Below are 26212 nucleotides of genomic sequence, written 5' to 3' on the forward strand. Positions count from 1 at the left end.
GCTCATGCAAACTCTGCCTCCTGGGTTCAAGTAATAACTGTGCCTCAGCCTCCCTAGTAGCTGGAATTACAGGCCTGTGCCACTGCACCAGCTAATTTCTGTGTTTTTAGTAGGGCTGTGATCCCTGTGTGTCTCTGGGCCATCAGGCTCTTCCCCTCTCTAAACCTCGGTGTTCCCCTTCTCGAGAATGGGCAGAATTTTCTTCAGACAATACTTGCTCATGTGTTGGGGCCACAGAGAGGAACGGGGCATAGAGTTTCAGCAAGGTGCTGGACATAGGCGAGAAGCAGTCAAGATCAGAGGGACAAGAGGGTCCCGTCACCTCTCCGATTGCCCAGGACCTCACTGAGTCCTCACATGCATGACAAGATCTGTCCCACCAAGTCACAGGCAAAACCCCTCAGCTCTGCCCCAGTGCAGGGCTGCAAGTAACCCATATCTCCTCTTGAGGCCTCCTGATAGGATGACTTCTGCAAGCTCATGCCATCCTAACACGGAGAGCTGTTCCACACCCAGGTTGGGAGAGCGCTGGGTGAAATCAGTCCCAGGTACGCCCAGCCTGGAGCTGCTCTCCAAGGACCCCTCAGCCACAGAAGGCACTGGTCCTCCTACAGTGCTGCCCCACCCCCACCACCGCAGCCTCCTGGGAGTGTGGTCGGGGTGCCCTCCTTCGGGCTCTGCCCTCGCACCCACTCCTACACAGCTACTCTCCCTGCCAGCCACCCCAGAGACCAGATTGGTTTGGGCCTTTGCCTCCACAGGCCCAAACTACCATCTCTTCTGCTCCCCAGAAAGCCGTTCCCAGCAGACAGGCCATGTTCCCTCTTCATTCCTCAACACAGAGGGCCCATCACAACACCCTCAGCAGACAGTAGAGCTCCCCACGCATCTGCTTAAAGAGGCTTCACCATTGATGGCCACAAGCCCCACCATGACCTCCTCCCAGGGGGTGAATTTTCCTACATGTCTCCCACCACAGCAGCGACAAAATAAATCATAAAAGCAGCATCTGTTAAATTGTCAGCAACATTTCCTACTAGGATCAACTCTCGGAGTCTGCAGCATATTCCATTAGATGGATCAGTGTAGGGGTTAGCAAGCGTTTTCTGTAAAGGGCCAGATGGAAACTCTTTAAGGCTCTGCAGGCCACTGAGTCTCCATCACCACATACTCAAGCCCTCCCCTGTAGCAAGAAAGCAGCCCTAGACAACATGTCAGCAAATGAGCATGGCCACATTCCCAGAAACCTTTCTTTACGGATGTGGAAGTTTGCATGTCATGTACTTCTCATGTGTCACAAGATAAGATTCTACTTTCCATGTTTTCAACCATTTAAACATGTAAAAGCCATTCTTAGCTCATGGGTCACAGAAAAACAGGCAGCAAGAAATCTCGTTTTTAGACCAGCAGCAGCTGACCCCTGGATGGAGCATTAGAGTTTGGGTGCGCGTCTCACCCCACGGCTTCCAGGAGAGGGAGTGCAGGCTGATGCCACCTCCATCCCCATCTCTCTAGGGGAGAAGGCGGAGCTGGTGCTGTATGAAGTTTGGCTGCAGATCCTAGGCCAGCACTACACCACGGCCTTGGAGGACAAAACCAGCCCTGACTTCTGGGCACTTCAGGGGCAGCTGACGAGATGGGTGAAGTGGCGGGATGAAGTAGGGAGGTCAGGGAAGAGGCCTCGGGAAGATGGGGGATGACTGGACAAGACTTTGTTAGAGCTGTGACCCTCTTCATCCTCTCCTGATCCCCCAGCTGACCCTTGTCCTCAGACCTCTACAAAACTTTGACCAAGTGGTGGTGGAGGAATTCTGGTGGGTCCAGGGTGGCCCTGGGTGGCCCAGGGCTCAGACCTGGGTTCTGGGGTTGAGGGCAGGAGGCTGGAAGAGATGACCTCCCTTAGTCCCCTCAGGCTGCCCAGCCCCCTGAAGTGGGATGATCCTCCCACCAGGCTGGATCCACTGACCACGAGAGTGGGTGCCACCTTCTTCAGGGTGGTGCCAGCCCAGGCTCTCATGTGGGACTGTGTGCGCCAGGGTCTGCACATCCTGGGGGATGCAGGGGGCCTCTTGGTAGAGATGGTCATCCCAGACCTCAGTCAGTACCTCCTTCCCTCTGTAGGCCCCCTCCATCTGTCCACCTGCCTCCTCCCTTGGGCTCACTGCCTCTGCATGCCCTGATCTGAAACCTGCCTCCCCTCCTCATGGAGCCCGTGCAGATGCTCCTAGCCCCAGCTCTCTGGTCCCACAGCAACTTCTGGGCCTAGATTCTGCCTTTTCAGAAGTCTGGGAGGCAGGGCCCCCGCCTGGCCATAGCCTTCTTGGTCTGCTCTAGGCACTCCTAGTCCCGAAGCTGGTATTTTAAAAAGTGATTTCTGGATATTTAGAAAGTCATCCGGTATGAGGAGCTGGGAGGGTCCAAGGATAGAGCCCACAAGAGGAGGATTGAAAAGGGGTCAGAGTGGGAGTGGGGGCTGTTGAGGGCAAGGCCCACCCCCAGCCCTGACCCCCAAACCCAGCTACAATGCCAGTCAGCCTCAGGCCAGAGGGTGTGAGCAACGGGGGCCCTGGCTGCTCTACAGTGGATCAGAGCCACTGGGTGTGGGGGGTCTTCCAGGGGAGGTGTGGGGATGCCCGGGCAAGGTAAGGCAGGCTCCCAGGGCAGAGACTGAGGCTGATCCCTGCAGCCCCCGTACTGCAGCGGGGGAACACAGGGATAGGCAAGGGTCTTAACCTAGAAAGCCCCAGCAGCTCCTGTGGCCATCAGGACACCGCTGAGGCTTGGTGGTGGTGGAACCCAGGAATGGTGTTTGAACCCACGATCTGGAAGGGGAAGCCAAGGACAGTCCTGGCCCATAGGCTCCCCTATCTGCAGGCAGTGGGCAGGCCCAGTGAGGGGACCCCAAGAGCCTAGACCATGAGCTTACCCGGCCAAAGACAGCAGCCAGCACCAAGACATCAAAGAGGGCGGGTAGAAAGGTCATCACATCTGGGTTGACTGCAGTCAGCACCAGGTTCCTCTGTACTTCTGGAACACACAGGCCTCTCCTTCCTATCCCTGAAGTGCCCCTGCCCCCACCCCAGCACCCCGAAGACCAGCCTAATAGATGCACTTGTCCTGGGTCAGCCCTGCTGTCCAAGCAACTGCACATGTTTTAATAAACTGGTTATCAGACTGCTTATGACAGGTATGAGGGTGGTCTTGGAACAGGGTAGGCACTTCATGGTTAGCCAGTTGCCAGGCCTCACTGGATGCCTCTGTGGCTCCTGTACCTTGGCCTGTGGGTAGGAGGTTGCCAGGACCATGGTCCCCTACAGAGGAGCCTGCGGCCTTGGGGCCCATCAGTCTCCATGGGACTAATTTGATCTGCTTGGTTTGTTGCAGGGAAGCCTGGGCAGAATTCTCCAGGGCAGCAGGGGTCGGGGTGGCAGGCTCCATGAAAGAGGTCAAGTTAGCATGGGGGACACAGGGGCATCAGGTTGCTGCGACAGTGACCTAAGCTGGAGGGGGTTAACTCTGGGGACCTCTATCTGTGATATACACTTACTCCCTAGAGATGCCAAAGGTGAGCTGGCCCTTGAGATAGCCCTGGTCCCTTTTGTCCCACCTGGCCACTTCTGAAAGCCCACCACCCTCTTATTAGCTCAGGAAGGCTGCCTGGAGGTGGAGTCCTTTAAGAGAAAGGAGGAAGTAGGGCCTGGTAAGAACCTGTCCTAGGGACGCACATATGCTTTCCTGCCGTGACAGCCTGGGCAGGGGAGTGCAGGCCTGTTTCTCCCATGGGACAGGCCTGAGCTAGAGCTCAGGTCCCTTTGGAGACCACTTCTCACCCGAGACTTTGTAGAAACAGTGAGAGGGGTCTGCTCCTGTGCCAGCTTTCAGTGGTGGGACAGAATTTTCTCTTTCATGTTAGAGTGGGAGAGGAAGTCAAACAGGCATATACAAGTACCAATTTCTTCTAATTTCCTATTATACTGCAATAGTTCTAAAACTACTAACAGTTGGGTAACAAGAAAAAAAACAGTTATCTGGTTGATGTATTCTTTATTATGTAACAATTATTTCTGAGACAAAATCCAATTCAAACATATTACTGAGGATTCTATATTAGTATATTTTGGAAATGGTATAATCCAAACCTGATTTTCTAATATATTTTCTTATATAACACTTAAGGAATTTTTCACTCCCATTATTTGGCTCTGGAAAATCTTTACAGGAAACATTTGTTACACTAGAAATCAAAATTTAAGTAGAGTTGTTAGGCACAGTTAAAAGGGATGATATACACAAACTATAATAATTACAAATCAGTACTTCTTTTGAATACACATTTGAATGTAAAAGCTTTTAAAATAATCAGTGTCTTAGATAAATCTGCAAGAACTGATTTTAACATCTCCTTTACTTTCTAATGCTTTTCAGAAAAAATTCCTTTCTGATTCATTCAGCAGCAAGAGCCCAAAAATGGTGTTCCAAGCCAGGATTCACCTTGTCCTCTTCAGAAATGACCTGAAGAGCTTTTGGATTGGTTAAAAATATTGCCTGATGGAATCTTAGGGTAAACCCGAAGAGCTAAAAGCACTGAATCCAGAGATCAGGTCTCTCGGCCGTGCTGGGGACACCATCAACCACTTGGGGTTAAATTGTATTGCTATGAATGAGAGGTGACTCTGAGGGGCTTTAACCAGGCCGGGGCTAATGAAAGGGTTTCAAACATCAGTAAGAACAGGAAGATCAGGGTTGAGAAGAGTGAAAAGAAATCCGGAATGGTCTGAACCATTTTACACTTGATTCTATTTCTTAGAGCTCTTTGGGAAACAGGCAAGGATTTTCCTGGATAGTGTTTGCCCATGAAACAAATGAGTCATCTCGCTAAATGATTCAAAAACATTTCCTGTTGGTTTCATACTACTAATAATTATAATATTTTAATGGATAGGAGAAATTATGGGTTTAAAATTAAATTCTCCATTAATGCACGTTTTAATAAACTGGTTATCAGACTGCTTATGACAGTGTCAGTACCACATATTCAACTGCTTTTAGTCCTTCCAGTCTTTCTCTTGGGCATAACTGGTGGTTATCTAATTTTTGCTACCTATCAATCACCTGTTTTGGACATTAACTGTCAATTACTGGCTGCAAAATATGTGTGTGCATATTTACATGAGATGTAACTATACAGATGCATGTTGAATTGCAGACAAGAGTTCCATTATTTCAGAGCTGTACTCTGAATGTGAGACCTTTGTATTTATACACACATACCTCTCCAGCCCAACCCAACATTCATTCATATAAAAATATATGACTATTGTAGAATCCTTCATTTACATATCACTAAAAATATGTTCTTTCATTCTAACATCTTTTTATCTACCTTTGTCAACCAACATCATAAGACTGGGATATAAAATCTTTTTATTAGTTACTTATTTATTTCAAATTATTATTATTATTTTTTGAGACAGGGTCTTGTTCTGTTGCTCAGGCTGGAGGGCAATGGTGCCATCTGGGCTCACTGCAACCTTGGCCTCCTGGGCTCAAGTGATCCTATCTTAACCTCCCTAAGTAGTTGGGACCGCGAGAATAAGTCACCACGCCTGGCCTATAAAATCTTTTTAAAACACATTTCCTAGCAGAAATTAACTTTTTTTTTTTAAAAGTCTACTTTTAAAGCAGCAGTTAGAAACTTTGTTCTTATGATATGTAAATAATACTGTTATATCAAACTGTGGATTTAAATATTTTTAATTTAAGTTCCTTTCTTATCTCTTAAAAAAATAAAACAGATTTCTGTGTTACTTAATGGCTTCTCCATTCTTCCAATTCCAAGGAATACAAAGGTCTCCATCTTGCATAACAGAGTAAAAATGTGAAATGCAGAGGTGCATCCCATGTAGGTAAGGCAGTGATTGTTCTAGAAGTCTCTTACAACAATCCACCATTTGTGTACTAGAAATGCTGGGCTCTTTATATAACTTCTCCAAAGAAAATTTCTTTGTTGATGCCTGTATCAATTCATTTTCAATAACCTTTAACCTATTATATAGAAAATAAAAATATTGTCATAAGCTATAACCAAATAAAAGAACACATAATGTAAATATATTCTTACATATTGGGGCCATAACTCTGCACTCACAACACCGAAAATGCCACCCACAAAGGCCAAATTATACGTTTGGAAGACATGCCAATAGCCATCATGTGTTAAATCTTTTGAGTTTCTGTCACATGGATCTCTAAAAGTATTTGGTAACATTTTTAGCAGTAAAGGGCTAAAAATAACATAAAATTTAAAAAAGCTCTTATATTGCCTTACCTAGCAGCTGTTAGTGACTGAAGGAAGCAGAAAATGAAGACTATAAAACCCCTAGTTTTAGGACCCACCAAAAGTTTAACCCTTGGGCAGTAATGCTGTCTAAAGATTTCCCAGATAAAAGCAGACTCACGGAAAACCAGGACCCTGAGGAGGACAGGTTCTCTTCACTCTTCCTCTCCTACCTCACCAGTCCTCTGTCTGTTCCCTCCCCTCTGCCTGGGGTTACAACTCTCTTATTCCATCAGGGGCTTCAGTTCAGGTCTACAAAGTATACAACTCTAGGCAGAACTCAGTGTCTCAAATACTTTCTCCCACAGGTGGCAAGTGCTTAGGGATATGGTGTTTTGATAAGTGGATTCAATGCGCTACATCTAGACCAACACATGAGTTACTCAGCAAGCCCATTTAACAACATGGCAAAACTGCCATGGTCGCGTCCCTGAGCCAGTCTATTTAAAATACTTCATTGGTTTAAAATGTCTAAATATCTTACATTTAATTACCCTTAAACTCTGCATAGAAAAGTAGGTACTATAAAATTTCCATAAACTAGACAGTAAAAAACAGAAATAGTCATAGCAGTTAGTTATCCTGGCCTATAATACTGATCACTTTCTCAAGTGCTGTTTGCTTTTTCTGTAAGATTACTCTCCTACACAGTGCTGCTTAGAGATTCAATCAAGCAGACAGACAGCAGTCAGGGCTGATGGTGCTGAAAATGTTTCACAGCTGGGCCTGCTTCTAATCTCTCCAGGATTAGACAGAAAGAACCCTTAAACTTCTATCAATAGGAGGGGATGAGTAACTTTTTCTGTAAAGGTATTTTTCACTTGTCAAGAAAAGATATTAACAACGATGCTTAGAAATGAGAAGCCTTGCAGTGTGACCATGTTACTGCATAGTTCTCCAACAATTATCTTTAAAATCTGGGCAAGACTCTCATTCTCATTCCTTTTAGAAGCTTACAGTCTCATCCTAGGGTTTCCCAGACCCATGGGTCACAAGCTTTACACAGGAGAACCCATCAGTTCTTCTGAGGTGCAATCTTAGAAAAGCATTGAGAAGGCAGCCCTTGTTAAGGTTCCCCAGGGCTGTCCCCTCAACAGGAAAATAACATGTACAAGCCTTTCCTCATCCTTGGGTGCCTCTACAGTCAGCAGGAAATTTTTTTTTTTTTTTTTTTTCCTGAGATGGAGTCTTACTCTGTTGCCCAGGCTGGAGTGCAGTGGCGTGATCCTGGCTCACTGTAACCTCTGCTTCCCAGGTTCAAGCAATTATCCTGCCTCAGCCTCCCAAGTAGCTGGGATTACATGCATGCACCACCACGCCCGGCTATTTTTTGTATTTTTAGTAGAGGCAGGGTTTTGCCATGTTGGCCAGGCTGGTCTTGAACTCCTGACCTTAGGTGATCCACCCCGCTCAGCCTCCCGAAGTGCTGGAATTACAGGTGTGAGCCACCGTGCCTGGCCTTGAGATAGGGTCTCGCTGTTGCCCAGGCTGGAGTATCAGTGTCGTGACCATGGTTCACTGCAGCCTTGACCACCCAGGCTTAGGCAAACCTCCTGCCTCAGCTTCCCAAGAAGCTGAGACTACAGATGCACACCACCATACCCAGCTAATTTTTAAATTTTTTGTAGAGATGAGGTCTCACCATGTAGCCCAGGCTGGTCTTGAACTCCTGGGCTCAAGTGATCCTCCTGCCTTAGCCTGCCAAAGTGCTGGGATTATAAGTGTGAGCCACCATGCCCAGCCTTTAGTCACGGTTTCTACTACATGCATCAGAACTACTTAAACATTCTTCTATTACTGTACATTTTGATTGTTTCCAACTTATCTAAGTGATTTTAAAATTTGAAATATATGATACAGAGTAAAAGGAAACATCTGAGTGGGTTACTACAAAAACATAAGTGGGAAATGCCCCTGCGAGGGAGAGCTGGCTGATCCTCAGGCGCAGTTAACTCTGGGTTGTTACCACCCTACAGAAGAACTGCGAACTAGGCTATCACCAGCCTCTAAAGGACTGGGGGCTCCACAGGCAGCAAACACTGTCTACATGCCAGCCAGGCAGTGCCAAGAGACAGGACCAACCAGTCATACAGTTTTGGGTTGTACATACCAGCTTAGAAGAGTGTGCGCTTTCCCCCCCCCTTTTTTTTTTTTTACCTGTTCAGCAAGCTGAGGGTCCTGCACAGCTGCTACTCTGAGGACCCTGTGAGCATGGGTGGCCTCTGGCTCCTTTTCTTTTGAACTAGAACAACTGAGAGCTTTACTCTTTTTTGTTAGGTTGGTGTAAAAGGAATTGCAGTTTTTGCCATTTTTTTAATGGCAAAAAACTGCAATTCCTTTTGCACGAACCTAATAAAATAAACTATGTTTCCACTTAAGAATCTACCTTATAAGTTAAAAAGTATCTGAAAACCACTCTCTAGGAACATGCTTCATGGAAGGAAAGAAGTTAGTCTGCATCACTGCTCTGCGAATATAATGAAGGTGTCTTACTAGGGCAGGGACAGCAGAGCAAAGGAAGGAAAGACAGCAAAGGCGAGGAGAGGCTCCTGGGCCCAGAGTCAGGGGCACAAGGATGATGACTGAGCAGGAAGGAAGGTTGGGACTAGCAGCAAGTGCTTCCTCTCCTTGGGGGCTAAGTATAGGGATGAGGACTCTGGGGCCCAGAGCCAGAAAAAGGCTAAGGAAGCAGGTGAAAGGTCAACGGGTATTTCCTGAAGGCCCCCTGTGTGCCAGGCACCCATCCCAGTTGGCACTGGAGGGAGCAAAATAGACTGAAGTCTGCCCTCAGCGAGCTTACCTTCTTTTGGGAAGGAGAGAGAGAGAAAACACATTAATAAGGAAACAGCAAATTTGTTGAGGTGGATGGAGAAAGGCAGGCCGGCTGAGGTGGAGAGGAGAGTGCAGCAGAGGGTGGGGGCTCCATGCTGCAAGTTGTGTGGCCAGAGAAGGTGGAATGTGAGCAGGGCCTGAGGAAGCTGCAATTTCTGAGGAAGGAGGACCTCAGGCTGGGTGAAAGCACACAGGCCCAGGAGCGGACACATGTCAAGAGTGCTCGAGGAGGATAAAAAGGCTGGAGCAGAACGAGTGAGAGGAGAGTCCCAGGAGCTGAGCTGAGACAAGCAAGAGAGTGGGCAGAGGGTCTGTGGGCACTGGGCAGAGGAGTGACAGCTCTGACTAGGTTCCCACTGCTGCTCTGATGAGAGTCCACCGCGGGTTGGGGAGGTGCTGAGTGTGGAAGCCTGAAGACCAGACAAGAGGCCATCACAAAATGATGGAGGCTCAGACCAGGTGCAGCAGGAAAGGAAAAGAGAAGAGGTGAGTTTCTTTCCGGGTCTGCTCTGAAGGTGGACTGGGGTAGGGAGTGAGACAGGGGAGAGGAATCAAGATGACTCGCTGGTTTTTATTCGCCTGAGCAACTGGTAGGACGGAACATTCACAAATTGACCTATTTGAATGTTTTTCTTTTTACTTTGCTTTCTCACAATGTAACAGCATTACTCGAAAGCTATAAAATGGTCATAGAGAAAAAGAGAAAAAGCAGCTGATAGGTTATAGCAAACAAAATCATCAGTCCTAATGATTAACAGTTGGCTAGAATTGCTCTTGAGGGTTAAAGCAGACGTAAAATTGAGAAAAGAAATAGCACTAACAAATACTTAGCAGCCAATCAAGAGGTGATAGGATCTGGCCTACTGAGTTGTCATCAGTTCTATAAGGAAAACAAAAGAGATGCTGCTCCTTCATTTATTTTATACATAAAATGATCTCGTTGTCTCTTGCTAAAAGAATGGCTTCCATGGTTAGTTGCCATCCCTTCTATTTATTTATTTTTCTGAGACAGAGTCTCGCTCTGTCGCCCAGGCTGGAGTGCAATGGTGTGATCTTGGCTCACTGCAACCTCTGCCTCCCGGGTTCAAGTGATTCTCCTGCTTCAGCCTCCTGAGTAGCTGGGATTACAGGTGTGCACCACCACGCCTGGCTAATTTTCATATTTTTAGTAGAGATAGGGTTTCACCTCAAGTGATCTGCCCACCTTGGCCTCCCAAAGTTCTGAGATTACAGGTGTGAGCCACCAAACCTAGCCTCTCTCTATATTTAAAATTCCTGGCTTTTAAAATGAGCACTTTGTGGAAACTGAACCTCAAATGAACAGTGAGGCAGGAGAACTGCTTCCACTGGCACCCTGCTAAACAACCAGGTCCCATTACCCTGTCCTCCTCTCTTCTCCTTGAAACTTCCCTCCATGGACATGTGGAATGGCATTCTCTACAGCTTCCATCCTGTTCCCTGCTGTTGCCTTCCCTTGTCCGCTATGCTCCCAGGTGTCAGCTTTGGCTTTTCCCACTGGATTGTGCTGCAGCTACCACTGGCAAATTTATAGCACTCACATCTCCTACTAGAAACAATTCCAGGAGGCAGAGATCATGTCTAAGTCTTTCAATCAATGGCATTGATCTCAGCTTTGGGCACATAACAGTCATAGTAAATGATGGCTAAGTAAATGACCTCATTTCTTCATAGGTGATACATAAAACAATATCAAGCAATATCTTACCACCTACAAAACAGGAAACTGTTGGCTATAATAGGACTCCTTCAAAGATACAAACAACATAAAAACAACACTGCTTAGGAACTAAAATGATACATTGTTTTTTTTTTGAGAAAGGATTTCATTATGTCACCCAGGCTGGAGTGCAGGGGTGCGATCATAGCTCACTGCAGCCTTGGCCATGGAGGCTCAATCAATCCTCCCACCTCAGCCTCCTGAGTAGCTGGGACACAAGCAAGTGCCACCATGCCTGGCTAATTTTTTTTTTTCCCCACCATATTGCCCAGGGTTTCACCATGTTGCCTAGCCTGGTCTTGAACTCCTGGGCTCAAGTGATCTCCTTGCCTCGGCCTCCTAAAGTGCTGGGATTACAGGCTTGAGCCACTGTGCCCGGCCTAAAATGATTTTTTAAGGTTTCTTCTCAACTTAATTAAAATGCAGATAAAGTTTTCTTTATATCAACAGTTAAAAGGTTTATTATTTTTCTTTCTCTCTCTCTGTCATCCAGGCTGGAGTGCAGTGGCGTGATCTCGGCTCACTGCAAACTCTGCCTCCTGGGTTCGAGCCATTCTCCTGTCTTGGCCTCCTGAGTAGCTGGGACTAGAGGTGACCGCCACAACACCTGGATAGTTTTTGTATTTTTAGTAGAGATGGGGTTTCACCATGTTGGCCAGGCTGGTCTCAAACTCCTGACCTCACAAGTGATCTGCCTGCCTCGGCCTCCCAAAGTGCTGGGATTACAGGCGTGAGCCACTGTGCCCGGCTTAAGATGATTTTTTTAAGGTTTCTTCTCAACTTAATTAAGATACAGATAAAGTTCTTTTTATATTAACAGTTTGACATTTTTTAAGCAATATTCTTGTTAATCAAGAAATAATCAATATTTTTGCTTGTTGTCAGTCTTTTCCATCTGGAAAATTCCTTGCTGATATTCTTATTTTTCATTCTGTTCCTGAATTGACTTTTATATTAAGAAGCTGAACTTCTCAAACTGAGGTCCATGGTGGTAACATAATTTAGGTAGGGAATAAATAAATATGGAATATCTACAAATTAGTCAATTTCCTAAGCTTCATACTGTTTCCAGGTCCCATATTTATGAGTTCCAAATATCTGAAGTTTTCAGTTAGACTGAATGATCTGACTTTACAGAGGACTGGCAGTACTTACTCTTCCTTTCTTTTCATGTTCTCTCTTGCCTGCTGAGCTTTGGTGAGAATAAACCACTGGAGATTTGCTGGATCACAGAGTGTTGGAATATTAAAATGCCCGAGTTCATGCAAGCTTGGAGCATATCTGTCACTGCAATAAAATATACATTAAAGGAAAAACCACTGACCCTCTCCTCTCCCCGACCAGAGAAAATGTTTTATTAGTCCTCAGGAAAATAAAATAAAAAAAAAATCATCAAGAAAAGCCACCTCAAAAGTGCAGCAACTTAAAGCTTTGCTGCCCCCAAAGACACACTTCTTCAGGATCACGACCTACTTGCAAGCCCTCTGACCTTCCTTATCTGTTACATGCAAGGGGTGACCTGCTGCACAGTGAGGTTGTCAGAGCTAAAGACAGAATGCATGTAAGTACCCAACACAGTGCTCGGCAAACAGTGTATACACCACAAATGTTGGCTACTGATTTACTATTAGTTTAATCTTATAATGTTTTCCATTGGATTGACTTTGCCCAGTAAATCTGCTCAGCAATATATTTAAAGAATGTTCTAGACATTAAATTCTTCAATCCTCCCATGCTGGCTTTTCTAGAGCGTAGAAGAGAGTTGCTAACACAAGTCGTGGCATTTTCTTCTTTAATTCTTAAGAACTACCCATTGAAATACAAAACAATTTAATGCATTTACACACACAACCCACCTAGACGAAGGAATAAAAGTAATCCTTCTATCTTAGATATTTACCTGTTAAGGATCATTTGTAAACCACGCAAACTTCGAGGGTGAAATGGTATCCTACTTTTCAACAGTCTATTATAAAACACATCAAGAAGAGAGTAATATTCTTCAAGTGTCAATACTGGCTGTAATTCTTCAATATAAACAACTTGTATGCCACCTAAAAGATAGCTTATTTGGTCTTCTAAAATCATCAGCCTCCTCTGAAGGTCAAAATAACTCGGCAATCTTTCAAAAAGCTACAGTGTTAACAAAGGGAAAGAAACAATTAGCTTTATGTTACTATAATTTAATTTTAGAATTCCAATAAATGGCATTAAGACATTTTTAACAAGAAAATGATTTTCATTGAAGGAAAGTTCAAGTAAGAGATAAAAAAAAAACCTTAATTGAATTCTGGAAATATTAATATTCAAAACAAGCCACTGTAAATCTTTGGGATTTTTAGATGGGAATTTGTAAAGTTCCAAAAAAAAAAAAAAAATGCTCCAAATAAAAGTAAGTCCTAATCCTAAGCACTATTATTTAAATATTTAGGTAAGAATCTTCAATTAGTTTAGAATTATTAAATGGTACAATAAAGGTTTTAGAAATAAAGTGTATGTATTTCAACTCAGTCTATTCCTTCAAAATTTACTTTAAAGTAACTAAACTCAATTAAGTGCAATAAATATGATTGTGCACCTACCATATACGTAAGCACTGAGTTGGGCACTTGAAGGGTACAGATTGTAAGAGTTTGTCCCTGTTTGGTTGGCACTCACAGTTGGGGTACAAGGAAACAAAAATTCGAATTTAGCATACTAAATGCCAAATCAGGGTGAGTGGATACAGAGGAGGTTCAGGCAAAGGTTTCGAAGGGAGTCTAATTCGATCAATCTTAAACATGAAGTAAGATTTAGAAATGGCACGTGAATGTAAGGGCTGTTTTGGGGGAAGGAAAAAGAGCATGTGCAAATATGGAACCATGAAAAGGAGCAACATGTTTGGAAACAATAAGGAGTTTGGTATGGCTGGCATGTGACCTGCTGCGAGGGAAAGGAAAGAGCAAGGCTCAAGGTGGATGTAGGGGCTGGGTCAGGGAAGGACCACTAAGGACTTAAGATTTTCTATTAAAAGCCAGGGTCTTTTAGAAGAGTTGGAAGGCATTAAAAACTCTGCTATAATAAAAGCAATAGCTGCATAAAAATTCTACAAATTATTTATAATCTACTTTTAACGTCTTGTGGAAAATAATTTTACTCCCTATTTTTCAATTTTTCTATGGGTTACTCATGTATATATGGTAACTACATTTTAAAAACTTTTTGTTTTGAGATAATTCTAGATTCATATACCTTTAACTTAACAGTACATCTTATACAATTATTGGTATAATATTACAACCAGGAAATTGACATTGATACAATTCATTAATCTTACTCAGAGGTCATTAGTTTTACTTGCATGCATTTGTGTATTTTTCATATGTGTATTTACTTTATTATATGTGTATGGAGCCATGTGACACTGCTACAGTCAAAACACACAGGAATTCCATCATAGGGATCCTGTTTATAGCACTGACACCTCTGCTCCCCTCTCTCTACTTCCTGGCAACCACGAATCTTTTCTTCCTTTCTATCATTTTATTATTCCAAGGATGTTATATAAATAGAATCAAACAGTTTGTAACCTTTTGAGACTGACTTTTTCACTCAGCACAATGCCCTTAAGATCCATCCAGTTGCTGCATGTATCAATAGCTCACTCCTTTTCATTGCTGAGTAGAATCCTATGGTAGGGATGTACCAGTTTGTTTAGCTATTCACACACTGAAGAACATTCATTTTTTTTCCTAGTTTTTGGCTATTATAAACATTCATGTACAGGTGTTTGTGTGAACATAATTTTTCATTTCTCTGCTGTAAATACCTGAGGGTGACTGCTGGGTCATGTTTAGTTTTGTAAGAAACCATAATAGTCTTTTTCCAGAATGCCTGTACCATTTTACATTCCCATCAGCAATGCATGAATGACCTATTTTTTCTGCATTCTCACCAGCATGTAACTATTCTTCATTTTAGCCATCCTGGTAAGTGTGTAGTGATAATGCACTGTGGTTCTATCTATCTATCTATCTATCTATCTATCTATCTATCTATCTATCTATCTATCTATCTATCTATCTATCTATCTACCTACCTACCTACCTACCTACCTACCTAATCTATCTTTCTATCTTTCTATTTATTTTGAGACAGAGTCTCACTGTGTTGCCCAGGCTGGAGTGCAGTGGCACAATCTCGGCTCACTGCAACTTCCGCCTCCCGGGTTCAAGTGATTCTCCTGCCTCAGCCTCCCAAGTAGCTGGGACTATAGGTGCCTGCCACCATGCCCAGCTAATTTTTTTTTTTTTTTTTAATTTTTAGTAGAGACGGGGTTTCACTGTGTTTACCAGGTTGGTCTTGAACTCCTGACCTCGTGATCCACCTGTCTTGGCCTCCCAAAGCACTGGGATTACAGGCGTGAGCCACAGTGCCCGGCCAATGAATATGTTTTTATGTGCTTACATGTCATCTGTACATTCTCTTTGGTGACATGTCATTTCATGTCACCGTTTTTGGTTGCATTGGTTTTTTTAGTAGCCCTTTATAGTGGGTTTTTTTTTTTTTTTTTACTGCTGAAGTTTGAGAGTTTTAGATTGCCCTTTTTTAGTTGGTTTTTTCTTTCCTGCTGAAATTTGAGAGTTTTGAAATATATTCTAGATATAATGTCTTTGTCAGATATGTGGTTTGCAAGTATTTTCTACCAAATAAATATTTGATTTGAACAGACGCTTCACTAAAGAAGATATGTGGATGACAAATAAGCACATGAAAAGATGCTCACCATTATTTATTATTAGAGAAATGCAAATTAAACATTGAATGAGATTGTACCACAGAGCTATTAGACTGACTAAAATTAAAAAGACGACCATAGTTAAGTGTTGGCAGTTTTTTAAAAAGTTAAAATACTCTACCATATGATCCAGCCATTCTATTTTAGGTATTTACCCAAGAGAAAGGAAATATATGTCCATATATTTGTACACAAATGTTCATAGCAGTTTTATTTGTAATAGTCACAAAGTGATACGACCCTATGTCCATCAACAGGTGAATGAATAAACAAACTGTGGTATATTTATACAATGAAATAGTACATAGTAATAAAAAGGAATAAACTTTCAATACATGCAACAGCATGGATGAATCTCAAAATGAGACAGTGAAAGAAACCAGACACAAAAGTTTGCAAGCCCTATGATTCCACTTACATAAAACTCCAAAACTAAGCTATAGTGACAGAAAGCAGACCAGTGGTTGCTTGGAGAGGGGGTGGTGGGATGGGAGGGAGTGTTTACAAAGGGCCATATGCTCACATATATGCCCAGGTGTTGGATACGTTTGCTATCTTGACTGTGATAATGGCTTCATGGGCATACATACATGTCAAAATATCAAACAACACACAAGAAACATGTGCAGTTTATTAAATGTCAGTTATACCTCAATAAATCTGTTAAGAACAGGTAAAACCAAACAACAGAATATAGGCTTTCAGGCTGTGCTTCAGAAAAGAATGCAGTATTACCAGACAAAAACTGCCTTAAAAATCAGTCTTCCTTCTTAAGTATGTTAAGTATATGATATTTCAGCATCTGATCTGAAAACAGCTGACACTATGATTAAAAACATTCAAAAACAAAAACAAAAACAGAACAAAATTTTTTTTGGTTCATTAACATTATAGCATTGTTGGAAATGAAAGTATATGAATGACAAGAAGTTTTTAATTTTAAGGCTCTTTCTTACTTTTGTCCAGTGATGATGGACATCCATTGTTCCTAGCATCACATGGCCCACTGCACTCATGCCAGAACGGTCTGTAAATATGATTGTACACCCTGATGATAAAACACAAAACCTTTGGTCATGGTCGAGGTGCTTCATTCTTTCTGCATTGTGCCAATAGTGTATAAACTCAGGATTAAATTCAGTAGAAGCTTAAAGGCTAATTTTATGCCACTGCTTTATTCAAAGAACAGATTTAAAAGTTCAGCTATGATAAAGTTACTTGGTTTTTCCATTAAAATTTATAGATGTACATAGCAGCTAGGTGATTTTTTAAAAGAAAATGGAAAATGTTTACCTTTTGCTTTTTTAAGTGTTTCCAAATTCTGCTGTGCTAAGCGGCTTAAACTATGCAGCTGGCTACAGCGGTGGGCGACGCCCCAGCTCCTCTGCCACCTAGGCCAACAGAGCACACAAGCATGTTAGTAAGTGGCACCCTGAAGAAGGAGCAAGCACTCACCACAACTACTGGAGTCCTTGGGAAGCCAATGAGTCTCTTTCTGAAGCAGGCACATCACATGTTTTGATTGATCGTATGTTTCTAAGCTAGCTAATTTTTAAAGAAGCAACCACATGGAAAATGAATTGTTTACCAGAGGGCAGAACTATTACTACTATGCTCAGGTATCCAAAGATTTAAAATAAGCAAATACATGATGTTTCTATTTAAAAATAAGATGATGAAATGGGAAAACTCTGAAAAAAGTATTTTTCTTTTTCACATTGTTATAATGATGATGGTTTTGTTTTAGATTCAAGTTCCAACTAGGAATTCCAGTTAGGCTTATCAGGTTCTCTTTTCTGTTTTTGAGACAGGGTCTCACTCGGTTGCCCAGGTGGGAGTGCAGTGGTGCAGTCATGGCTCACTGCAGCCTTGACCTCCTCTGCTCAAGAGATCCTCCTACCTCAGCCTCACGAGTAGCTGGGACTAAAGGCATGTGCCACCATGGCTGGCTACTTCAAAAATTTTTTTTGTAGAGACAGGGTTTCACCATGTTGCTCAGGCTGGTCTTGAACACCTGGGCTCAAGTGATCCACCAGCCTCGGCCTCCCAGAGTGTTGGGATTACAGGCGTGAGCCACCGTACCTGACCTCAGGTTCTTTTTATCTCATTCTAGAGAAAGTGATTTTGATGAAATCATGTATATCTGCTCATTTCATAAATTTCATCAATTAATATTAAACCCCAGTGACACATGGAACCTGACATTGACACGATGTCAGAGGCCCTGCTGTGTAACTGTGAAGAGCACTGGTCTTCAGAAAACCCACCTTTATGGGTTTATTTATGTTCTAATTCTGTGGTTTACTAGCTCTGTGACCTTGAACAAGCTGCTTTTAGCCTTCCTAAGGTTTTCACTTGCATGCATGCAAAATGAGGATGTTTCCTGCTATACAGGTAGTAGACATCAAATGAGGTAATGTGTGTGAAGGAGTCCAGGCATTCAAAACAGGCTCTTAAGAAACACAGGTTCTTCTTTTATCCTAATACTGATTCTGATGAATGTCATTTCCGATAAAATGAAAACTTGTTTAAAAAATTGTTTTTTTCTTTAAACTACAATTTAAAAAGTAAAATATAATTTCAAAGAATATTAATTTTTGATTATTTGACATTAAAAAATTTAAGTGACAAAGGTAGTAAATGCTGTTTTCGTTAAAAATGGTGTTCTATATAGGCTGTTTAGAATGAAAAACAATGTCATTAGTTAATGTTTCTGTTTGCTGGAGTTTTGGCTAACTTTTTTTAGCAAGTAAAGAAGCCCTCATGCCCATAGTCCTCAAATGTTATGGTCTCAGGGACCCTTTTATACTCTTAAAAATTGAAAACTCCAAAGAGCTTTAGCTTATTTGGGGGATATATATTTTTTTTTTTTTTTTTTTTGAGACAGAGTCTTGCTGTGTCGCCCAGGCTGCAGTGCAGTGGTGTGCTCTTGGTTCACCGCAACCTCCATCTTCTGGGTTCAAGCAATTCTCCTGCCTCAGCCGCCTGAGTAGCTGGGATTACAGGCATGCACCACCAGGCCTGGCTAATTTTTGTATTTTTAGTAGAGACGGGGTTTCACCATGTTGGTCAGGCTGGTCTCGAACTCCTGACCTTGTCATCTGCCTGCCTTGGCCTCCCAAAGTGCTGGGATTACAGGCGTGAGCCACCGTACCCGGCCAGGTTATATCTATTGACATTTACCATAATATAAATTAAAGCTGAGAAATTTCTCCATAATACTGTAAAATAATATTTATTTCTTTTTTTTTGTTTAAGAAATCCTTTCATTTTCCTAACTCAGTCTGCTTTGACAGATCTTTTAAAATTTCTATTAGAAAAAGTTATTTGCATGTACATTAATTTATTTACCTTATAAACTTTTAAAAATGATCTTACTATTTTTAGTTAGAAAAGTTTATGCTAATAGACTATGGAATGGGAAGAACCCCCTATAATAAAGTTTAATCTGAAAATGATTAGTGTGATGATAAAATAACAGATATATGCATACATTCAAACATTTCACACATGGAAGTCTAAAAGAATGCTTTGAAATTCTGAATTATCTTATGATGATTTGATTATACAAGAACAGAACATGTAAATACTATCTGTACTCTGTAAACACAGGAAAAAAGGTGTTTTTATGGTACCCAAATAGTCATTTGTTTTAATATAAGAAAAAAAAGTCCTAATAATGAGAATTGAAAACAACAAAACAGGCTATAGCAAAAAGTAACAAAGATGTTTAAACATGAAGACTAGATGACGATTTTTCTGAGTTCTAGTGATGGGAAGTCCAATGACTGAATGACCTGACTCCTCCTTTTCCCTTCCTTAGAGTTTTAAGAACTGTTAAATCTATTCTGCAATAAATTTCAGCATGGATCTTTATATAACTGCAATTTTCAAGTTTATGAAAACTTACTTAAAAAGTTCCGCGATATAATATAGAACCAAGAATACAACATCCATTTTCTCCCTCCCCTCCTCTTTTTAAACTCAAATACTAATCTTTTAAAACACTTATTATTATTTAGAGATGGGGTCTCGCTATGTTGCCCAGGTTGGTCTCAAACTCCTGGCCTCAAGTGATTCTCCTGCCTTGACCTCCCAAAGTGCTGGAAGTATGAGTCACTGTGCCTGGCCTTAAATATCTTATAAGATGGGGGCATAATTATTTTTTATATATTTAGTGTATATGGAATAGGGTATTTTTCCTACAAACTTATGTAAAAAAGTTTATTATGCCAAAAATGTCAGTACTTAAGCCTTACTTCTTTATCTATATATAGAAGAAAGAAGTAACATATATATAAATTGAGATGAAGTCTTGCTCTATCACCTAGGCTACAGTGCAGTGATGCAATTATAGCTCACTGCAGCCTCAAGCTCCTGGGCTTCAGTGATCCTCTTGCCTCATCCTTCCAAGTAGCTGAGACTACAGGTGCAGGCCACCGTGCCTAGGTAAATTTTTTTTTAAGTTTTGTAGAGATAGGGTCTACTAGCCTGTTGCCCAGGCTAGTCTTGAACTCCTGGGCTCAAGTGATCCTCCCACCTTGGCCTCCCAAAGTGCTCGGATTACAGGCAAGAGCCACTGTGCACAGCCTTACTTCAATATTTAAAATAAGAAATTACTAAGAGTTTTCTTACACAGATGAACATTTCATGATGTTCATGAAGATAATTGAAGAGTACTCAGTTATCAGAGCAAAAGTTAAAGATGCAAATATTTAGCTGCTGAAAAGCTTATCAGTTGGTAATTCATATTCATTTTAATTTCTAAAATAGGTTCTCTCTTCTTTATTACCTGATATCTGACAGTTGCAATTGATGAGACAGTTCATCTTTTAAACGATCTAGTTCTTTTCTAAGTGGCAAACTGTTCTTTAGCTTTTTAACAGCACTTTTCCCATTGTTATCTAACCAGGATCTAGAAGGAAAAGAGAGAGAGGGAGATATATATATGTATATATATATACACACACAGACTCTTTATAATACTAACCATAATATAAGTATTTCTACTATTAAAAGACACATGTATGCACTTGCATATTCACAATAGCAAAGACTTGGAATCAACCTAATCAATAGATTGGATAAAGAAAATGTGGTATATATATACGATGGAATACTATGCAGCCATAAAAAAGAATGAGTTCTTGTATTTCATGGGAACATGGATGAAGCTGGAGGCTATCATCCTTAGCAAACTAACACAGGAACAGAAAACCAAATACTGCATGTTCTCACTTATAAACAGGAGCTAAATGATGAGACCACATGGACACAAAGACGGGAACAACAGACACTGGGGCCCACTTGAAGGTAGAGGATAGAAGAGAGGATCAGTAAAAACAACTATAGGGTACTAGGCTTAGTACCTAGGTAACAAAATGAACTGTACAACAAACCCCTGTGATGAGAGTTTATTTATATAACAAACCTACACATTAAAAAAAAGAACCTAAAAGTTAAAAAAAATTGTACTAAAAAAAAAAGGACACATACATTATCTTAAAGCAGCCCCAGTGTTAAACCGAGTTTTCAATCAAACCTTTACTTCTACCTATTCTTTTTCAGAAATACCTACTTTTAAAATAAGTTGCTTGGAGAACTGCCAACACCTGTCAAATCATATTCTATGCAACTTCCTTTGCATATTAAAAAATTAAATTTTAATTATATCAAACCTGTCACTAGATTTCTAGATATAATTTTTTTTAATTAAAAATACTTCAAAGTGTGTTTATTACAACCTTCAGTAAGCTATACTAGATCTTCACTGATGTCAGTCATACACATATGGGAGGGTAGAACTAATACTAATTATGGAATAAGTGACCAAATATTATAATAGAGCTAAAAAGGTGTAAAAGTCAAACTCAACAGACATATCTGATGAGACTAGTGACAATTAAGAGGCAATGGGTCCTGATGAAGGAATATGAAAAGATTACTTTGTGGATTCTAGCTGGGTGGACTCCAGTTTCTGCCTTTTTAGTCTTGGATACTACTACCCTGAGCTCCCAATGCTTATTCCCTCATCCCTGTAACCTAGTCCCTCTGGCTGGTCAGACCTTACCAATCTAGTCATTTTGCCACACCCTCCTTCCAGGAGGGCCTCTTCACTACCCTGGTGCTCAGTGACACCTCCATTCCTTTCCACCCAACCAAATGTCCAGTTTCAGTCTCGTCTCAACTATATCAACTCTATAATAAGCTCAGCAGAAAGATGTTCTCTAAACCTGTATTTCTTAGAATGTTTACCTCAATAGTCTTACAAGAACTAAATATAAAAAATGCTTTGGCCGGGTGTGGTGGCTCAAGTCTGTGATCCCAGAACTTTGGGAGGCTGAGGTGGGCGGATCATGAGGTCAGGAGTTCGAGACCAGCCTGGCCAATGTGGTGAAACCCCGTATCTACTAAAAAATACAAAAAATTAGCCGGGTGTGTTGGCGTGCACCTGTAATCCCAGCTACTTAGGAGGCTGAGGCAGAAGAATTGCTTGAACCGGGAGGCGGAGGTTGCAGTGAGCTGAGATCACGCCACTGCACTCCAGAGCTTGGGTGACAGAGTGAGACTCCGTCCAAAAATTAAAAAAGAAAAAAAAAAAAATCTTTAAGGACTAGAAGATAGCTTTCAGCAAACAGCTGAAAGCCTGTGTGGCCTTCTAGAGAGCAGCACCACCTCTGTAGAAACCGTCTCTCACTTGGTGCTATAATCATGACACAAGGGTGCTTGTTAGTGCTCAGGGTCACTGGCTACCCAAGGGAAGTCCAGAGAAATGAGTGACCTGGATGGAGTCCTGGGAGGCTGACGAGCTGCTGCAGGAGTGGGTGGTGAGGGGGCAGGGACAGAATGGTAGTGACTCTGGGCTGAGGGGAACATTTCAGATTCCAAAACAAAGTGGTGGGGAGTGGGCCCTAGGCATTACTATGCAAGAGAAAACTCCAGGAAAACCAGAGGTTCCCTTTCTTCTTCTTATTTTTTTGTACAGACTAGGTCTCACTTTGGTGCCCAGGCTGGCCCCAAACTTCTGTGCTCAAGTGATTCTCCTGCCTCGGCCCGCCAAAATGCTAGGATTATAGGCATGAGCCACCATGCCTGGCCATTTTTTCTTAAAAAAATTTTTTTACTTGGCTATGCTAATCTTCTCTGTATTGTTCCAATTTTTTTGAGATGGGGTCTAACTATGTTGCTCAGGCTGGAATAGATTGGTGTGATCATGGCTCACCACAGTCTCGACCTCCTGGGCTCAAGTGATCCTCTAGCCTTAGCCTCTCTAGTAGCTGGGACTATAAGCATGTGCTACCATGCCCACCTAATTTTTAAAAATTATTATTTGTAGAGATGAGGTCTTGCTATGTTGCCCAAACTGGTCTTGAACTCCTGGACTCAAGTGATCTTCCCGCATTGGCATTCCAAAGTGCTAGCATTAAAGGCATGAGCCACTATACCTGGCCTCATTCCATTTTTAGTATATGTACTGCTGAAGGGAGCACTAGGTTCCTTAATAAGTCACTTTATATGTTTTAGATGTTGTGATCTAAAGCATTTAAAAAATTATCAAGTTTAGAATACTGAAAATGACAAATCATTATGCATCTATTAAACATTTATCCTGAATGCCTGACATTGTGTTGTGTTGGAATTAAAAGGAAGATAAAGTCCTTGTTTTAAAGGAAGACACATTTAATAAGGAATATAGAGATAAGTAATTAGAATAGAGGAAATTCTTCCTGGAAGATTCTGTAGAACAGGTAGTATGTGATCTGGAACCCAAAAGATGTATCAGATCTTTCCAGGTAGGTGAGAGAGAATGGCATGTCAATCATAATAGTGCACAAAGATCTATGAGATGAGCCAATATGCCCAGATGACAGGATGCTTAGAGGGAGAGAAGGGCATAAGAGACTGGAGAGGGACTACGGGTAAAGTGGGGTCAGACCATGAAGGGTCTTACACACTGAGAAAGGGAATTGTAAGTTTATCCTCTAGGTGAAAGCGTTCAATGTTTTTGTTTTTTGTTTTTTTAAATTCACTGACTTTGCATAGCAATTAATAATCCTTCCTATACCCTCTTTAAGAATACTGGTAAACATTTTGTCACTTCTGCATGGCATGTGATTAAGCAGGTAAATATATCTTAATTTATATCACTACTATTGGATATGGCATTACAATTTTCCAACTTTTCCACACTTATTAATACATATTGTTCAACTTACTTTAAATCATGTAAGAGAAAGCATGATTTATTGACATATGAATTATCAAATGACACACTATGTTTGGTTTGGGGCCCAAATGTTTTGCAACATAGATTCAAATATGATCTTATAGATTCATGAATTGATTTTTGGAATTCTTACATTTAATGTATAAAAATCAACTGGTCTAGCTTAACAATATTTGTGTTTTGTTTCTAAAAACTGAAGTAAAAACAAAGACTCTCAACATGGTTTTTGTTTTTTTTATTATTATTTTTTGAGACGGAGTCTCACTGTGCCACCCAGGCTGGAGTGCAGTGGCATGATCTCAGCTCACTGCAGCCTCCGCCTCCCAGGTTGGAGTGATTCTTCTGCCTCAGCCTCCTGAGTAGCTGGGACTACAGGTGGGCACCACCATGCCTGGCTAATTTTTGTATTATTAGTAGAGACGGGGCTTTACCATATTGGCCAAACTGGTCTTGAACGCCTGACCTCGTAATCCACTCACCTTGGCCTCCCAAAGTGTTGGGATTACAGGCGTGAGCCACTGCGCCCGGCCATGGTTTTTAACATATACAGATATAAAGATACATGTTTCCTGGCTCTGGCCACTGAGAGGATTAGTAGTAACTGAGCACACGTAGCACTGAGATGTTGGTGTCTATAAACCAATCCCTACTAGAAAGAGCCAGAGCTTCCTGGCAAAACTCCCGAATCAAACTTTGGAGCAGGAACAGTACAGATGAACCTGGAACAACTTAGTGAACCAGAAAGTAAGGGAATAATAGGAAAGATGGGAACATAGGCACTTCATATAGTCCCCATATGAAGAGATGATGAAATGAAGAAATCAATAGGTGGCAACCAGCAGAGTAATATGTGATTCAAGCAAGAATCATCAATGAATATTAGAGCAAGTGAGGTAGTAAAAATCTAAGGAGTAAAAGGATATTTATATAGCCCTAAATATCTCCTTAACAGAAGCTAATTAAAGGGAAAAAAATCATAACTTCCTGGAAGAAATTAGTATCATTAGTAATGGGTTACATAACCATCCCATGCCTCCTACATAATCCACTGAAAACACCACAACATCATTTCTGGGGTAGGCCTGTGAAAAACTCTGACTGTAATTATGAGGAAACATCAGATAAACAAATGGTAAGACATTCTACAAAATAATTGGCTTGTATTCATCAAAGTAATGAAAGACAAGAACACACTGAGGAACTGTTCCAGATTAAAAAAGACTAAAGAGATTTGACAACCAAATGTGGCTCATGATTTGGGATTTTCTTTTCCTAATAAAGGGCAGCACTCAGAAAATGAGTGACATTTGAATAACATCTCGGGGTTAGCTAACAGTATTGTCATAAGTGTTAACTTTTTAATTTTTATTATTTTCCAAGATAATGTTTTTATATTTAAAAAATGTACAACCTAGGTATTCAAGGGTAAAGGGACATTGTGGCTGCAACTTACTCAAATGGGTCAGAGAAAAAATGTGTATAAATATACATATATAATTTCAATATTTAAATATATATATAATGATAAAGCAAATGTAGTACAAAGTTAACATTTGAGGAATTTGGGTGGAAGTTACATGGGACTTCTTTATATTATTTCTGCAAATTTTCTTTTTTAATTTTAGTCTCTACCTTTTTTATTTTAGAGACAGGGACTTGCTCTGTTGCCCAGGCTGGAGTACAACAGCACAATCATAGTGTCACGGGATCCTTGGGGTGTCGCTTTTCCAGCTGGAAACTTCTGTGGTTGGTAGTGTCCTTGCCTGAGTTTGGCTCAGGCCCACTGGGCTCATTCTGCCCGCTTGGCCTGGCAGGCTGCACTTAGCTCACACTACTGGCCCAGATCCCATGTCTGCCAAGGGCCAGCCAGGCACAGAGTGGCAAGGGGTGTGTGAGTGAACGCAGGGTCCAGCCACTGTGGACAGCCAGGTGTGCTGACTGCAGTGGGGCAGGCAAACCCATGCACCAGCACAGGCGTTGGCTCCATGCAAGGCTGCAGATGACCAGGTGTACCACTGTGGGAACCGAGGAACGTGGTGGTTCCTGGAAGCTTGGAGACACCAGGAACCACAGGGCCCCAAAGAGGGTGTCACAGCCCTGGCTTGGGGAGCCCCTAGGTCTGGCCTCCCCGAAGGGCTGCAGCTTTTCTCTCCTTGTCACTTGTAATGTAGTGAGCAGGGGGTGTGTTTCAGCTCTGTTTGTGTTACAGCTCTTTAAGTCCCACCATTGGGTGTTCACAAGTTCTTGTCCCATGTCCAGGAAGAATGAGGTATGTGGCCAACTGGAGGATGAGCAAGTCAG

The 26212-nt window shown here is 41.8% G+C and overlaps 1 protein-coding gene across 1 annotated transcript in view; it reads right to left on the bottom strand.

Annotated features, from left to right (window-relative positions):
• Positions 1–4027: 4027 nt before the first annotated feature.
• The window catches only part of LOC101025570 (T cell activation inhibitor, mitochondrial), a 47992-nt gene continuing 25807 nt past the window's right edge, over positions 4028–26212 (bottom strand). The window contains exons 3-8 of the mRNA XM_031663423.1: positions 20477–20599; positions 16978–17075; positions 16641–16732; positions 12808–13040; positions 12063–12194; positions 4028–6045 (exon numbers count right to left, since the gene is read on the bottom strand). Of these exons, the coding sequence (XP_031519283.1) occupies positions 5805–6045; positions 12063–12194; positions 12808–13040; positions 16641–16732; positions 16978–17075; positions 20477–20599 (919 nt within the window). The 3' untranslated portion in view covers positions 4028–5804. The remainder of the gene's footprint in view (positions 6046–12062; positions 12195–12807; positions 13041–16640; positions 16733–16977; positions 17076–20476; positions 20600–26212) is intronic.

The sequence above is a fragment of the Papio anubis genome, chromosome 2 (assembly GCF_008728515.1).
Source record: "Papio anubis isolate 15944 chromosome 2, Panubis1.0, whole genome shotgun sequence".
In the NCBI taxonomy this organism is placed as follows: Eukaryota; Metazoa; Chordata; class Mammalia; order Primates; family Cercopithecidae; genus Papio; species Papio anubis.